We start from the raw sequence: 16,606 nt of genomic DNA on the forward strand, positions 1-16,606 counted from the left end.
AGTTGATAAAAAAACCTATTGTTTTGAAGAACTATGTCGATGAGACTATAAACTGAATAACAAAATGTACGGTAAAATTTTAAAAGGAAATAATGGATTTTAATTTAAAAATGGGTTTTAAGATTTAATTTTTTTAAACTGGGGAAAGTATAAATCTCAGGACTTCTACCCAAATCTAGGAGCCACTCTTCGCAGAATCAGGAGCCTCTCTCTCCCCGCCCACTGGAGCGGCAAAACACCACCTCCCTGCGTTTGGCCCCTGGCTGAACGGCCGTTGTCCGTCGCGCCCGCATCAAAGATGGCGTCCAAAGGAGCATTCCTTCAGTGTCAAAAATGGCCGCCGCGCAGGAGTCGCTTGACGCCGTGTAAAAGAGGGCGGGTTAGTGGGAAATGAAGTACGACTGCGCAAGTTTGATAAGGAAGAGGGCGAATCTGGGCCGGAGGTACAGGTACAGTCGGAGGGTAGAAGAAGGTGGGCTCTCGATTATTTTCCTGTTTGTAATGATCTGCCTGCGAAAGAGCTTTGTCAGGATTCTCCTCTTCCCACCCACCCCCCGCCCGACTGCAGAATGGTGTCTCCCCATTCATTCTGCCTTAATTGCCTGCTCCATAGAGCTACGTTGGGGTTGACGCGTAAGCACGATTTACCTCCCGGTGGGCGGTTAGTTAGGTGGGTGATGAGCTGGCCAGGATCTCCTGCGCTTACAGGAGTTTCTGCACCGACCCTGCGAGGAAGGCGTGCGCTCCCCTCCCTGGCCTCTTGCCCAGCTGCCTTTCGGTTGAATCATGCCTTTCCCACTCCCCCTTTGTAACCCAGATGAAGGCTGGAAGTGGATTTACAAAGCCCATGATGAGCTTATTCAGCAGTCCGCTTGCAAGGTGTGTGTAGATGTCCCCTTTATGCTCCTGGATGTGGGAGAGGGGCTGGGGCTTGGTTGCATTGAACGACTTTAACCTTCTCCCCAAAAAGCTCTTCTCACCTGGCAACTCGAGGTGCAATTTCCAGCATGTTGAAAGAGGCATTGTGGCGAAACCCATGTTATCTTTTCCGGCTATTTTCTGCCTCGGTCTAAAATTCCTTGCAAATGCAACTGAATCTTTCGTTTTGCTATTTCTGTGTTTTACAGCCCACCCCCTCCCAACTAGACCCAATATAGGGACCCTGGCTGAGAACATAGCCAAGGTATTTTGATTGATGAGGTGCCATCATTGCTCATGGTGCCTTAGAGAGTTATAGATGTAAAAATAGACATTTCCCTGCCCCCAAGGAACTTAAAACAGTCTAGAACAGACAATGAGAAAAATCAACTATCAGTAAAACTTAGGTACGTCAGTCTGATCTTGGCTTGGAAATGCTTTCCACCCCATTCAGTTTCCAGCAGAGGCTTGATTTTTAAGTGTTCAAACTGTGTTATGTGCTTTCTTCGAGCACAAGGTCCACAAATCTCTGGCAGCACAGTTTAGTTTTCTAGCTCAAGCTGCTAAGCATCTGCCGTTTTAGATGTGGGGAAGCATAGTTTGATTCTCAGTAATATCTCGGCAACATTTTGACTAATGGGTGCATAGACAGAAAAGGCTGCCTACAATATTAGTCAAAGCTATGACTCTACTTTCTTGTATGAGGACGTGGCTGCATGTTGCTGAAACACGTCAGCTGATGTGGCTGAAAAAGAAGTGAAACTTCCTAGTTTCATTTTCAGGCTAACTAGCTCTAGAAAGATACCCTGATAGTTATTTCCCTTATTTTACATTAATAACGTATTGGGCCCTAACTCTGAATTTAATTAATTTTTGAACTAATTTGAACTAATTTTGAACTAATTTGAACTAATTTAAATCATCTTGTTCAAGCCACATTGCTAAAATATAAATCTGAGTAAATGTTTCTAAGATTAACTGAGCCCACTTCTGAATACCCAACGTGCCACTCAGTGCAAGGATGTATGTGTTTCATTTTTAGTGATGTTACCTACTAATGCCTTCAAGTTAAGGCAGTGACTGAACCAATGTGCCACTGCTGCAAGAGTTCATCCCTGCTTGTGTCATCTCTGCAAGGTATTGTAGTGCTATTATTTATTTTTAATTCATTTTAAGTAGTGATGTGTTGCTGAAAGAGGACTTGACGATAACCACTCATCTGGGGCAAGTTAAAACAGTGTCCAGGGCAATATAAACCTGTACGCATTGTTGCCTTGCAATTCAATAAGCAGTGCATGGATTGCTCCTCTTCCCCATTCCCTTCCTGTTATTACATAGGCAGGCAGATGCCTGTGCAACACTCTCCGCAGTTGTGATTCTGAAAAACTGGTATTCAGAGGTGCATCGCAGCCAATACAGGAAATAATATACAGTCGTACCTTGGTTGTCGCACGCCTTGGTACTCATACATTTCAGCTCCCGAACGATCGAAACCCGGAAGTGAGTGTTCCGGTTTTCAAACTTTTTTTGGCTGCAGGAGTTGTGCTTTGGTTTCCGAATGTTTTGGAAGTCGAACAGACTTCTGGAACGAATTCCATTTGACTTCCAAGGTATGACTGTACAGCCATCATGGGATAGTATCCATTGATAGCCTTATTCTCCATGAATTTATCTTTTTTTACATCTTGTGGTAGAAAATTTCTTAAGTTTAACTGTGTGCACTGTGAAGAAGTACTTCCATTTATCCTGAGCCTTTCAAACTTCAGCTTCCTTGAATGTGGCCCCAAGTTCTTGTATTATGATCAGTTTCAAATAATGGTGTGGTTTTACTCCCACGCTGTGTTTTGGGAGTGGGCTACAGGAGCCCATGTGTGATTCCATTAACCATGATGGATTGGTGGCTATCCTCAAACGGAACAGATGGGGTAGCCCTCAGCTGGGCAGATGAAACCAGTTGTGCTCCGAGAACAAATGGGGTGTGAGAGCTGTTGATTCAAGTGCAATCCACTGGATGCACTAAACAACTTAGCACCTCAAACATTGTGGCTTTAAAATGTGGGATTACAACAGAAAACACAGTAGTGATGGGGCTGGTCTATAGAGATATGCATGCTATAGATATGTTACTTTTGAGCAAGTCTTTCTGCAGCTGTTAGATAGGATGGTTAAACAGAACCACAGTGTTCGGATGTAGAGGGAAGGAATGGCAAAGGGTCACTGCTGCCATCATACCTTGCTCATGAAATTTGATACAGTACTTGCTATTATTCAGTCAACAGAACACTATTGTGGATGCTATTGGAAGCAAAACACAGAGTGAGATGGACCCAAATTAAGAGTTCATTGTTAATTAGAGTAGGCCCACTGAAATAATGGACCTAAGTAAATTGATTTCATTGAATTTACTCTCAGTATGATTATTGTTGGATATTGGTCACTTCAACCCTTAGATTTGTTCCCTGCCCTTTGCTCTCCTCCTCCCATTGCTTTTGACACATAACAGCTGTTTTTAACTCTACTATAATGGAAGGCACACAGGTGAGACTTATCTTCTGCGCACTAAAGCTGTAAATGTAGGCAGCTGAAGGGCTACTTTTGGCATTGGTGATGGCCTTGTTTTTGAGCTGTTCATGGAAACTAGGAGACAGCTCCGTTTTCTGCAGCTGGTGTCTCCATGCAGGTCTGCTAGCTATTCCTCACCTCTACACTCTCACCTGAAGCTATGGATACAAGCTAATCTGGGTCTCAAGCAGACAATGAAGAGCATTATAGGCAGCATATAAAAGCACAGTAGGCCCTCCTCTGTCTTCCTTGGCTCTGAAGGCTGCAGCCAGCTGATGCCCTGGCTTAGTAAACCTTCTTTGCTACTGTAAGACAGCCTTAGCCTTTAAATCCTATTAGAAATCTCCTTTTGAACCAGAGAGCAAAAACTGCCTGCAGCTATTTATTTATTTATTTATTTATTTATTTATTGGCCCCAAGCTAAATGGACCTGGTTCTTTTGGTGATGGTAGGTGGGTCAGGAAGAGGAAATGCACTGAATCTAAGAAACTGAACTGCACAATTATGTTTTCTCTCTGACAGGGGTAATGATGGTTCGGCTCCATCCAAGAACTAGTAGGTGCTGGAGGGAGAGACCCTATTGGAACTGGAGGTGATGTGGGCAGCCCAAGGACTCTGAGTGAGCCACCATGGGGTTCAGGCTGTTGGCTTGCCTCTTCAACCTGCCTGTTGCGGTGGTCTACGGGTCTCTGTCCCTCTTCATTTCCATTTTGCACAACGTCTTCCTCCTCTACTACGTGGACACCTTTGTCTCTGTATATAAGATTGATAAACTCTCCTTCTGGGTTGGAGAGGTGAGTTTTGAACTTTTTAACAACTTACATTTCCTCCCTGCTTTGTCAGAGCTAGATAACTGGGTTCTGAAACAACAAAGAGGCTCGTGGCATCTTAAAGGCTAATAATACTGTATATTTTATGGCACAGCTTTTGTGAATAAGGTTCCTAAACTGTTCATTCTCAGTTGGTAGTTATCTCTATCTGAAACAGTGGTAAATAGCGAGATTAAATCGCAACGAAGTGCAAAAAGTACGGTGTGTGGCGGCGATTTTGCGTCAAACTTAAAATCAACAAAGTGACCATTCTTAAGGGCGGTGTTTGATCTGGAGAGCACTGGCATAGAAAAGCTGTTGCGTATTGGTGACCACTTCCGTTATTGGTTGCAGAAGTCTTTAAGCCGGACATTGTTAACTACTAAAATAATAATTATGTCTGCAGCAGGAGGATTGGATGTTGAAGTGGTTTTAACCACAGGCTGTCTCACTGGGTATTCTGTGCTTTTCCTCCAGACTGTGTTTCTGATTTGGAACAGCCTCAACGATCCTCTTTTTGGCTGGCTGAGTGATCGGGCTTTCCTTAGCACGCAACAGTAAGCAGAGCTTTATTTATGTCCTGCATTGAATATTAAAGAGTGCTGGATTGCTGTGAAGGGTCAAGGAGACCACTGAAAGAACATGTTTAAATGATTAGTTTCTTTTAACAAGCATATTTCTCTGGAGGCAACTCTCACAGCTTTTAACCCATTCAGTTGTACATGTGGGCCTCGTTTTGACTAGCAGTCCGGTTGCCTTTCATCTCATCCCCCCACCCCTTGTCTGGTACCAATAATGACTTATATCCTTTTCCTCTTCTTGGAAATGGTGGATACTTGTTTTTATTTCGCTGAATGATGAATTTGCACACTGTGGTGGTGAATTATCCAGGTTTAGCTTCTTTGAGGAAGGGCCAGCATTCCGAAGGTTCCATTTTCAATCCCTGGCATCTCTAGGAAGAACTGGGAGAGCCCCTGGTCAGAAACCCTGGAGAGCCCTTCCAGTCAGTGTAGATAGCACTGAGTTGAGTAGACCAATGGTATGAGTCAGTTTAAGGCCGTTTCCTGTGTGCACAGTGGCACAGCGTGAGCATTATAAACAACAAAAGTGGGACCTACAACAGTACACTGCAGTGGAGTCTAAGCTTCCAGCCAGTCACGCTCTTTTTAAGGAACTGCCGTTTCTCTCCCCTCCTCTCCCGTTTTCTGGTTTTCTACAGCAGACAGACAGTACACTGTGGCCCTTGATCATGTTCAGTCCATATTGAGCTGTTTTGTGTCCTCATCCCCTTAAGTTGTTTTTCACTTTTGCAAAATTTTGGATTCTTCCAAGCCTGCTGATGCCTCATTCTTGTGGGTAGATGGTACTGTTGCTATATGAAGGTCCACACTTGAAGAATGAGTTTGTGGTATATATGCATGTGTGATGACAATGGAGGGAAGGTGGACCAGTGTCCAGAGTGACAAAGCAAATTGTCTTGCTAGAATGGTTTTGAGAAAACTATACACACACACACACTGGTTTAATGGGGTACAAACTTTTAGGCAATCGAAACAAAGCAGGAAGCAGAGTGCTAAACAGTGATGAAAGAGGGTAGCAGAAAGGCGAGGTGAACAGATAACACAAAAGATTGAAGAGGAGGAGAACCACTATGTAATTTTATAGTTGTGGGACGAGGCCCAACCAATTTTCATGGGCAATGTGTTTCTTTTCTTGTAGGTCTGGAGTGGCGATTTCCACTCCGGAAGTGGTTTTGAAGAGACTCAAGGCCCTGAGCCGCAATGGCCCCCTCTTTGCTATGTCATTCCTGGCTTTCTGGATTGCCTGGGCCACCCCAGGCCTGCAGTTCCTCATCTGCCTCTGCCTGTATGACAGCTTCCTCACCATGGTGGATCTCAACCAGAACGCTTTGCTCGCTGACCTCGCTGTGTCCGCAAAGGACAGGACCGGCCTCAATTTCTACTCCTCACTCTTCAGTGCCATTGGCTCTCTCTCTGTCTTCATGTCCTATGCTGTGTGGAACAAGGAGGACTTCTTCTCCTTCCGGATATTTTGCGTGGTGCTGGCTTTCGGCTCGGCAGTTGGTTTTACCCTGGCCACATGGCTCCTGAGGCAGAGGTTTCAGACTGAGGGACACGTGAAGTGGGATGAAAACGCAGCTTTGAAAGAGTGAGTGGCGCCGGGTTGTATAATAACTCCTTTTAAATATGCTGTCCAATGAGCATAGTGTATTGCTTGTAGGCCAACAGCGGACACTTTAACACGCTGCAAGGTTCTTTGAAACAGCAGGCACAAACATTCCCAAGTTCAGGGAGAGTGATTTGTAAGTAATATGTGTGCAGTTTGGTTAAAAAACGAAGCATGCATTTGGGCTTCTTTGATTCATGGTTGATGAGAGGGCAAGGAAGCCATGCCTTCCTAGTGTGACGGAAAGCTTTTACACATTGAATTAGCTACCTACATGTGACCATGGCTTCAGAACCTGGGCTAATGGGATTTTACACTCGACTCTCTGGATGTGACTAGCTGGCATAAGCAGTAGGGTCTTGCCGGCAAGTGGGTGCACAGGCCTCTCTTCTGGAGTTACCTTGCTTCTTGTTCCTTTCTGCTATCAAGGTTAGGAGCAGTGCCTACTTAGTACTAGCCGTGGTCTTGTTGTCTTTTTAAAAATTGTGCTTTTAAAATCTCTCTCCCTCTGTGTGTATTTTGCAAGGTGAAGGAAAAAAAGCACTGCATATAATTCAATAGATGCTAAGGCCCAGGTGGTCTACAGTATCTCATATGATTAAATATATTTAGTGATAGCTGAGTGCCAGTCTTTGCCCTTGCTCTGCCTCCCTTTCTATGAAAGTGTTAGCTTCAGTATTCTGAGATGCAGAAGGATGAAAGAAGATATTAGTATCCACAGTGTGTATAGATCTCACCACTGAATGTCCAATGCTGGTAGCAAAAAACTGGGGCAAAATGCTGTATTGAACAGTCTGTCGAAATGATTTTCCAAATGTTTCTCTGTAAAAAAAAATATGGTTCTGGCCTTCTGTGCTGGAGTTAATTCAGTGATACTAGTTAACCCCTAGTAGTTTTATCCTAATCAATTTTTAATCAAGCATAAATTGTATTTTTATTGCCTTTTGATTTTGTAAACTAGTTCAAAACATATTCTATGAAAATGACAAAAGGCAGACTTCTCTGGTAAGAACATTAAGAACACAGTGTGATGGTTGTTATTTTTACAGAATCTAAATTGGCTGCGCAATAACATATTGAGTCGTTTGCATTCTGCCCTTTCAAGAAGCTCATTTGTGACTGCCTTGGGACTATCCTATATAATCTTTTCAAAAGCTCTGTAAGACTGCAAAAGTGACATGCTCAACCAGGTGAAGTCTGTGACTGAATACAGATTTGAACTTGGCACCTTACCCATCACTTGATACTGACTGAAATGTGCCCATTTGTTCCTCCAGACTGTATATTGACCATCCATCTGTGCAACAAGAGAAGAGAATCACTCTGGCTGAGTACCTCAAGCAGCTCTCCCGACACCGCAACTTTCTCTGGTTTGTCTCTATGAACCTGATCCAGGTAGGTGTAGCAGGGGCTCGCCTATCAGAGTCCAGGTGGCCTCCCGCATGATAGAATAAATCTGTCTTGCTCCTGAGGCCAACTTCCTGCCTATTGTAGCCGATAAATATTTGGCAAGGTGTGGATTAGAATGTGACACTGATTTGGATTTTTGTAGAATGAATTTCACAGGTCAGTCTGCAGCTTATGCACAGGACATGAAGCTTTATCAAAATAGCCTTTGATTTCCTGCACAGGCTCAAAGAAGGGCTTGCATGATGCATGTTTGTGATAAGAATCTGTGTTCTCAGGAAAGTCCTTCCCTTTCCCACAGCAGATCAAGGCCTTCTGTTTGAGGAACAGAGCTGGAGCCAGCCTTTCAATGCCTATAGCACAGGGGCAAACAAAGGCTCTCTCTTCACCCCTCATCACTGGCGCTTGGTTGCATGAGGACAGTCCAGAAGGCTATTGGCATCAGCCCTCCTCTTGCCTCCAGGCAGATGCTGATATAGATACAGCCATCCTATGGTGTGGCACAAATGGGATGAGGGGAAATCAGCTGCTTCTGCACCTTAAATGATTGGAGCCCAGCCTTTCAGGGTAATTTTGAGAGAGTGTGATGTCAAAGCAGAGCCCACGAGAGAGCATTCCCATTCCTTCCCCCCCCCCCCCACTGCCTCCCTGTGTCATAGTTATTCTCTTCCTGTGCTCCTCCTAGAGATTGTTGTGCACTCTGAGCGTCTTGGCACAACACCTCCATTTACCTCCCCACATGGCATGTTTGGTGTGGTTGGAATGAAGATTCCTATTTTATGGTTTGATACATTATGTACTCTTCTAATTCCCATTTTTAGAGGTCTCACAAATGTCGTCTTTTGCAGGTTTTTCACTGCCACTTTAACAGCAACTTCTTTCCCCTCTTCCTGGAGCACCTGCTGTCTGATCGTATCTCACTCTCCATGGGATCATTTCTGCTTGGTGAGTCCAAGGTTGGGCATAGGAGGGAATGGAGGCTTGATTTCTAGAAATGGACTAGAGAGATCTGCCTAGAAACGGGTGGGGATTTGGATGGGGAGGATTTATCCAAATTCAGATAAATTCAGCTTCTGTGAAAGAAGGATGAAAACTTGTTGCTGGATCTGCCTCTAGTGTGTTGGTTAGAGAAATCTTAAGCAATGCTAACCAGGATTATTTTACTCCTTGTGTGAGACTAGATCAGCCTTGGCTAACCTGGTGCTCTCCAGATGTTTTGAACTACAGCTGGGAGTTGCAGTCCAAAGAATAAGGGCACAAAGTTTTTGAAGGCTGGGCTAGACAGATGGTCTCAAATGAAATTTTATTGTTTCCAACAGAATGCAAGTTTGTTTATTGCTGGTTGCCTGCATTGATACTTCGTTTGTTCCTTGTGACAATAATGAGCCATAGCTGAATGCTTGCTTTCTTTGAACCCATTTGGTTTTTCTCCTTAGGAGTTTCCTACGTGGCTCCTCATCTCAACAACCTCTACTTCCTGTCTCTCTGCCAGAGGTGGGGGGTATATGCAGTGGTGCGAGGGCTCTTCTTCCTGAAGCTGTTGCTCGGTGTGATTATGCTCCTTGCTGGACCAGATTGGATCTACCTGCTCTGCTTCTTCATAGCCAGGTACCCCACCCTCCTGCTAAGGCCCTGGGGAACTGGCCTGGGTATGAACAACAGGCCATGTCCATGGCATTGGGGTCGTTGATTAAGCATGTATTATGAGTCACAGAGCCAAAGCTAGACTCTAGACAGGAGTAGCCAATACCCTCCAGATGTTCTTGGTCCACATCTCCCATCAGACCCAACCATAAAGGCCCAACGGTCAGGGATGGTGAGAATTGTCATTTTTGGAACATGCTTTTGTGTGTTCTGTACTCCACCTTAATAGCTTTCTACTATGAAACTATCTAAATAAAGATTAAAAAAATTTATAGCCCATCAACATCTAGGGCTGGGTTTCACATTCGCTGCTCCTGCTGAACTGTAAGTTCTTGGCCGTGTGCTCAGCTGTTTATATCTGCTGAGAATATGTCTATTCTCAGGATCATCCAGAGAGGCAACAGGTGAGTCCTTTATCTTCAGACGGGGTGAGGTGTTAGTTATATGCATGGGCACATGGGAATTAAGATCCTTAAAAACTCAATGTTTGTTGGTTTTTAAATAAAAATCCAGCTTTCGTGATTTTAGGGGATGGACTTTTCAAAAAGGGTTGCTTGTGGTGAAAACCCATGTGATCCAAGACAGGACCTTTTTCCATTTGTTTTGTACTACCTCCTTGTAGGTCATACCCCCAAGTATGTAAATAGTAAATTTTTCTGGTTCTTCTGTATATATTTTATCTGCAACCCTTTCAGGGTCCACAGTGCCCGTGTCTGCTGTTAACCTTCCTGTTCTTCTCTTCTCCCCAGCAACCGCGTGTTCACGGAAGGGACCTGTAAGCTGCTGAACTTGGTGGTCACCGACCTGGTAGATGAAGACTTGGTGCTGAATCGAAGGCAGCAGGCTGCCTCGGCCCTCTTGTTTGGCATGGTTGCCTTGGTAACCAAACCAGGCCAGACCTTTGCCCCCTTGATTGGCACCTGGCTCCTGTGTGCTTATACAGGTAGGTGATAGGCTGGGCACATGGCTGAGCAGTGGAATGGGAATTGAGACGACAACAATTGATGGTTTCTCTGACTTCAGAGTGGAGGATAATTATTAAGGGAGGATGTTCATTTGGGACTCCCTACCCTCGCAGGATATTTCTTGGGTGTAGCTTGTACAATCTGTACCCCATCCTGACATGTTATGTCCCTGCTCAGGACACACTGTTCAAGGGTTCAGTTGCTGGAACATGAACTTACCATTAAGGAAGACTGTCTCTCCACAGTGGAATGTTCAGTATTTGCTCTGTCTCCAGGGGAGCGCCTAGTGAGCTTGCTACTTGAAGCTGCAGGCTAGGGTGCTTAGTTGTGCACAGATCCTAGTTCCTCAGTACATATAAAGAGCCAAAGGCCCATCCAGTCCAGCTTTCTGCTCTCTCAGTGGCCAGCCAGATGCCCGTGGGAAGCCTGCAAGCAGGACCTGAGCACAACAGTGCTCTTCCCGGTTCTGATTCCCAGCATCTGGCACTCACTCGAACATAACCATCATGGCTAGCAGCTATTGATCTAATTCTCTTTTAAAGCCATTGAAGTTGGTGGCCATCATTGTCTCCTGCGGGAGCAAATCCTACATTTTGACTGTGAAGAGGTATTTCCTTGTCTGTCCTGAATCTTCCAATATTTAGCTCCATTGGGACGGCCCAGAGTTCAAGTAACAGGTGGGAGAAAAACCTTTCTGTGTCCACTTTCTCCACACCATGCCTCCTTTTCACAGAATCATAGAATTCCAACTCTACAAGAGTTGGAAGGCACCACAAAAGTCATCTAGTCCAACCCTTCAGTGCGGGAATCATTTGCCCAACGTGGAGCGCGAACCATGACCCTCAGGTTCAGAGTCTCATGCTCTACCTCTACCATGTCCCCTCTTACTCTGCAGGCACCTCTATCATGTCCCCTCTTACTCCCTTTTCTCTAAATTAAAAAGCCACAAACATTGCAACTTTTCCTCATAGGGGAGTTGCCCCATTCCCCTGATGGTTGGCTGCCTTTTTCGGAACCTTTTCTAGGTGCCTTTTGACTACAGTTTCAAGGGAAAGGATGGTGTGGTGGGATGGGATGGGATGCGATTTCCACCTCATGTTTCAAAGATGGAGCCCTCCCTCCAAGCAAGCTCTCCTAAGCAGCCAAGAAAACGTCGTTCTTGGGGAAAGGTGCTGCCTTCTCCCTTTAACAAGGAAAGTTCACAAAGATTGCTGCTTCCAGTGAATGGAAAGGAGGCGCCTGGATTTGCGGCTAATAGAGGGAAGAAATGAAGAAGAGGTTTCAAGTAGAAATCACAGTGTCTCTTTTGCATGATCAACAGCTAGATTGAAACTGGACGCTCTCAACACTCATAATGTCAACAAGTCCACATTCAGCTTACTCAGCAATTTATGTTCCAGGTTACGACATTTTCCAGCGGGATGCCCTGAGCAATATCGTGAGTGCCCAGCCCAAGTTGGCTTCCAACACAGCCTGGGAACCGACGCTGCGCCAGGGCTGCTTCTACCTCCTTGTTTTTGTCCCCATCACATGTGCATTGCTGCAGCTCCTCAGCTGGTCACAATTCACCCTGCATGGGAGGCACCTCCAGAGAGTGAAAGCTCAGCGCCAGACTTTCACGGAAAGTCAGTCCCAAGAAATCAAGACCATTTAATTTTCCCGTGTATCAGCAGAAAATGTCACTGATCGTTCTGGACTTCTGCGGAATCAACTCAACAAGGCGTGGGTAGAAGAAAAAGGGCAACTGATACTCTTCTTGGTTAAAGTTGGTGAGTGGAAGCTTTTGAGTTGGCGCTGCCGTTACCTGGTTTTCAGCGTCACTTAAAAATGCACCTCCTTACGCAAACTTTTGGAGGAAATTGATTCAGCAAGGCCACATGTAATTGATGAAGGTCACAGGCAGTATTGATATGGTTTGGTTTCTAGTTACTAATGGTTTGGTTCTTCTTTTTTTGCTTGCTCAATTTTCTTTATATAAATATACAAAAGTTAAACACTCTTCCTTGCGTTTGGCAGGTCCATGCCTCTTTCTCCGGCACACGGCAGCAGATACAGATGTTGCCCTATCTGATCTCCCAAATCTTCCTTGGCTTGCAGCTCCAATATTCTCTGGCTTTGGCTCTTGCTGGTCTCTTGCAGCAGCTACAACTGCTCCACCAGCTGCTTCTCCCTCTCATGGCTCTCTTGGAGCTTCTGGGCCGAGGTCTTGGCCTCCTCACGCAGCTGCCAGTTGAGGGCCCTGACATTCTTTAGCTCCTCGTCTAGGTTGTCCTCCCTCTTGTGGCTGGCCAGGTCCGCATCTGCTCACTCAGCTTATTGTTGACTCCCTCCATCTTGTTCTCCTTCTCTTGGAGCTCCTGGGCCAAGGCCTTGTCCTTGTCCTTCAGCAGCTTCAGCTCCTCCCCCTCCTGTCTGTCTATGTTTTGTTGCTCCTTTTCAATAGTTAGGCACTGGTTCTGCTCCTTATAATTTTGTACTTGGGCCTTAGGGTCCCTGGAGGCCCGCTTCTTCTCACCCCCGCCAGCACCAGCAGGAGCAGCAGCTGACTTAGGGGCTGCCGCAGCTGCCGTCCCACAGGATCCTTTGTCGTTGACAACTCTGATTCTCTTATTTTGCTGTAATTGTTCTAAATTTTAAAACACAGTATCATAGGCAGTAACCAAGTCCAGCAAAGTTTCTGGTTTGCAGCTAAAGCACTTCCATAGTCTTTCAGCCTGTATGGCTGATAGTCCTTTTTGACCAATGCTTCGTAATAAGCCGTATTTTTTGCTCCATAAGACGCACCTGACCATAAGACGCACCTAGTTTTTAGAGGAGGAAAACAAGAAAAAAATATTCTGAACGAAACAGTGGATGTATGATTTTTGTGGTTCATGCCATGGCCACAGACATGATATGTGATCTGATGGTGAATTTGGTGTGACCCAGTGCAAAAATCCTGAGGATCCTTGTGGATCCGTGCTTTGCAACCACATTTTTGTGCCATTGCGGCCCCACGAAACAGTGGATGCATGATTTTTTTGGTGCAGGCTATAGCCATGGACATGCTATGTGATTTGATGGTGAATTTGGGGTGACCCAATGCAAAAATCCTGAGGATCCATGCTTTTACCTCCCCCCTTCCAAGCAGCCTCCTTTATCGCTAGCGTCCCTTATCTCCCTCCTGATCGCTTGCCGATCAGTTGCTCAGCAGCTTCGTTTCAACACCCCCTTCCCTCTTATTTGCCTTAGTGTCTTTTCCTTAGCTGGAGCAGTTTTTTGCTCCTCCTTTTCTTCTAATTTCTCTCCTCATTGCTTGTTTTAGTATTCCTGTCTCCTCTCCTTGCAAGTTCGCTGTCTTTACCTCCTCCCTTTACCTGTACCCTATCTCCCTCCCGATCGCTTGCCGATCAACTGCTCAGCGGCTTCCTTTCAACACCCCCTTTCAACACTTTTCAACACAATCTGCTTTTCACCCCTGGGCAATTCGGCTCCAGGGACCACGCATTCGCTCCATAAGATGCACAGACATTTCCCCTTACTTTTTAGGAGAAAAAAGTGTGTCTTATGGAGCGAAAAATATGGCACCTCCTGGAGTGTCCCACGCCCCCAAGGCAGGACTGTGTAGGATCCACCTTAAAGAGGTCATGAGAGTGTTAAAAGCTTGCATCTGCTATCTTCAGCCAAAGTTGGTCCAGAAAAAGTCATCACCTTGCCTTAAAAAAGAAAAAAGAAAATTCTTAATATTGACTTGCTGATCATGTTTATTTTTATTCATTCCAGAGGAAGTCACTGGGAAGCTAAGTAGTCAGGTAAAGATGATGTATATTACTAACAAGTTGATGGAGAAACATTGAGTAAACTAGGAGTATCCTGGTACTTGTATCCTAACCTCTTGGGAACTGCATACATTGAGCCTTGGCTCTGATTTGGGTGCTAGATAGTAGGGTTGATCCTTTCATCCTTCCCCTCTGCACTGGATTTGATAGTTTGGCATACCTCGCTCCCTGCACCCATCGTATCAGGGCATAGTTTAACTGTGAAAGCCAGAATCTCTTCAAAATGTGACTTGATTCCTTCCAGAAGACATCTGGGTACTCCACTTATAGTACATGCTCACTCTGTGGGGAAACAGCACTCTTCCTTCTCGGAATTTATCCTTTTCAAGAAAACAAGTATGCCTGTTCTTACACTATTGCAGCCATGGCAGGATTTGTGCTGAAAGGGGGGGGGTCTGTGAGGTGGATGCAGAGCTGTGTCACCAGAAGCTTGGAGGTATACCTGGCCACCAAGTTTTGACGTCACAATGGGCTCAACCTTGAATGAAGCTGTTCCAAGCTGTTTTAGAATGAACTTCTAAAATTTCCCCAAGTCCTGTCCCCCTGGTCAGCATGGCCTGTGGTCAGGGATGATGGGAGCTGTGGTCAAGCATCATCTGGTGCAGGACACAATTTCCCCATCCCTTCGCTTGGTTGAAAGACCAGCCTCCTTTGTCAGGAGACACTCATCCTAGTTTTTCTGTGGGACCAGATATTTTTTAAGATTGTAGCTATTATACTTACCAGCACAAGAATCTCCAAGGGCAACTTGAGGCTTATACTTCAGGTACTAGTCATTGTCGTCCCTTTCCTCCTCATGAGCAAAGCAATTTTGAGTTACGCTAGTCCCTACAGAATTGACTTAAGTGGACAAGACCTTGGAGAGTGGTACTATGCACGTGGCTGGGGGGGGCGGGGATGATGCCTTTTCTGAAGAAATGTCCTGCCCTGGAGGAGAGTTGACAGTTGCAAAACCAAGCTTGGCTGCAGAGTATCAGTCACAGGAAGTGGCCCATCACCTAATGACAAAAAGATTTACTAGACTGTAGATTACGGCCAAGACAGGGAGGAGAGACTTCCTGAGTTATTCCCTCAGGCTCCTAGAGGTAGCAAGTACCTCACTCCTCATATTGCCTCTACAACCTAGGAAGGGCAAGCAGAATTTCCTCAGGACTGTTCTGCTTTTTCCACAACTCTCTTTTTCTGATGACTCACCTCTGAGGGAAGCTAGGGGAATGCCAGGCTTCCCTGAAGTTATTCCAGAGCTGAATCTTCTTGGGTCTCTGAGGGATTGAGAATCACATCCTGCCTTCATCAAGCAGTGAAGGAGGAAGGCAGCTGGCTGTGTGAATCAGGGTTCAAGGCCTGTGACCCCCGAGTTCAATAGCTGCCTTCACTGGAATATCCCTCTGCTCTTGGTCTGAGACCCTTTTGGCCGCCGTTGTAGAAAACGGAAGAATCCAGATCTCCTTGGGACCAAATTGCATCCTTCTCTTTGTGTGCCGAAGCAGGTGGCACTTGGAGGGGGTGGGGAAGTGTTTTCAAGTTTCTACAGGCAGTAGCTCAGCCAGCCACTGTAATTGCCATTTCCTCTCTCAATTTGTGAGAGCAATGATGATGAGAAAATGTTTACAGTATCACTTTTGTATCACTCGATGGCTACATTCTAATTTATTTCTCTAATTTAACAAGCCAAGTGCGTCAAAACTTATTTCATTAAAGTGTCTTTCTTTTTAAAGCTATTTTTGTAGTGTGGTGTTTTGGGAATGTACACGGTAATCAAGATAGAGGGCACTTTTAAAGAGCTGGTGTGACAAGAGTTTATCCCCTTGCCAAGCCAGAAATTCTCATGCCTTCAACTATACCACTGAGCACAGCTTGTAGGATGTCCTTACCAGCTTGTAGAGCATCCTTGTTCCTGCAAGCACCTGCTTTTTATTTATTTATTGTGTTTCTATCCCACCTCCAAGAATGCCTCGTTTGGTTGGAGAGCCATTTTCATGGCTGGAATGCCCCTTGCTATACAAAAGAGAATCACACCAATTGCTCTGACATGTGGCCTCTTGAAACCTGACCCTGAGATAATAGAACCTTTGAGCTGAAAAAAAGATTCTCCATCCCAGGCAGATGGTGACCAAGTGTGCAGAGAAGATGGGATGTTACAGACAGGTCTGTTCTCTGCACAAGTACAAAATCCATGTTAGAATGGAGAATTACTAGAGGGAAACTTGTTGGCTTATTCCTTGCGTTTGCTGTTTGAACTAGCACTCATAGCTGTAAGGAGAATGGCACTTGCTCATATTCCAGATCTTTTACG

The 16,606-nt window shown here is 45.3% G+C and overlaps 1 protein-coding gene across 5 annotated transcripts; it reads left to right on the forward strand.

Annotated features, from left to right (window-relative positions):
• Nucleotides 1-4: 4 nt before the first annotated feature.
• On the forward strand, nucleotides 5-16,031 carry MFSD13A (major facilitator superfamily domain containing 13A). Of its 5 annotated transcripts, none has more exons than XM_083441566.1 (10): nucleotides 5-879; nucleotides 1,961-2,055; nucleotides 4,003-4,274; nucleotides 4,767-4,846; nucleotides 6,009-6,458; nucleotides 7,754-7,871; nucleotides 8,732-8,828; nucleotides 9,320-9,491; nucleotides 10,277-10,470; nucleotides 11,893-16,031. In XM_083441566.1, exons 3-10 carry the CDS (start codon nucleotides 4,110-4,112, stop codon nucleotides 12,144-12,146), a joined length of 1,530 nt encoding a protein of 509 aa, XP_083297692.1. In that variant the 5' UTR covers nucleotides 5-879; nucleotides 1,961-2,055; nucleotides 4,003-4,109; the 3' UTR covers nucleotides 12,147-16,031. The 5 variants fall into 5 exon arrangements, with proteins under 5 accessions (XP_083297692.1, XP_083297689.1, XP_083297690.1 ...); XM_083441563.1 differs by having other exon boundaries at nucleotides 5-472; XM_083441564.1 differs by having other exon boundaries at nucleotides 5-449.
• The last annotated feature ends 575 nt before the right edge of the window (nucleotides 16,032-16,606 follow it).

The sequence above is a fragment of the Podarcis tiliguerta genome (genome assembly GCF_965153285.1).
Source record: "Podarcis tiliguerta genome assembly, chromosome: 5".
In the NCBI taxonomy this organism is placed as follows: Eukaryota; Metazoa; Chordata; class Lepidosauria; order Squamata; family Lacertidae; genus Podarcis; species Podarcis tiliguerta.

What these genes read in the sequence shown, in the direction of transcription:
- MFSD13A (XM_083441566.1), top strand. Translation starts at nt 4,110, where the DNA reads ATGGGGTTCAGGCTGTTGGCTTGCCTCTTCAACCTGCCTGTTGCGGTG. An exon ending in TCTCCTTCTGGGTTGGAGAG is followed by an intron (nt 4,275 to 4,766) that starts GTGAGTTTTGAA and finishes CTTTTCCTCCAG; the next exon opens with ACTGTGTTTCTGATTTGGAA. An exon ending in GCTCCTGTGTGCTTATACAG is followed by an intron (nt 10,471 to 11,892) that starts GTAGGTGATAGG and finishes TTTATGTTCCAG; the next exon opens with GTTACGACATTTTCCAGCGG.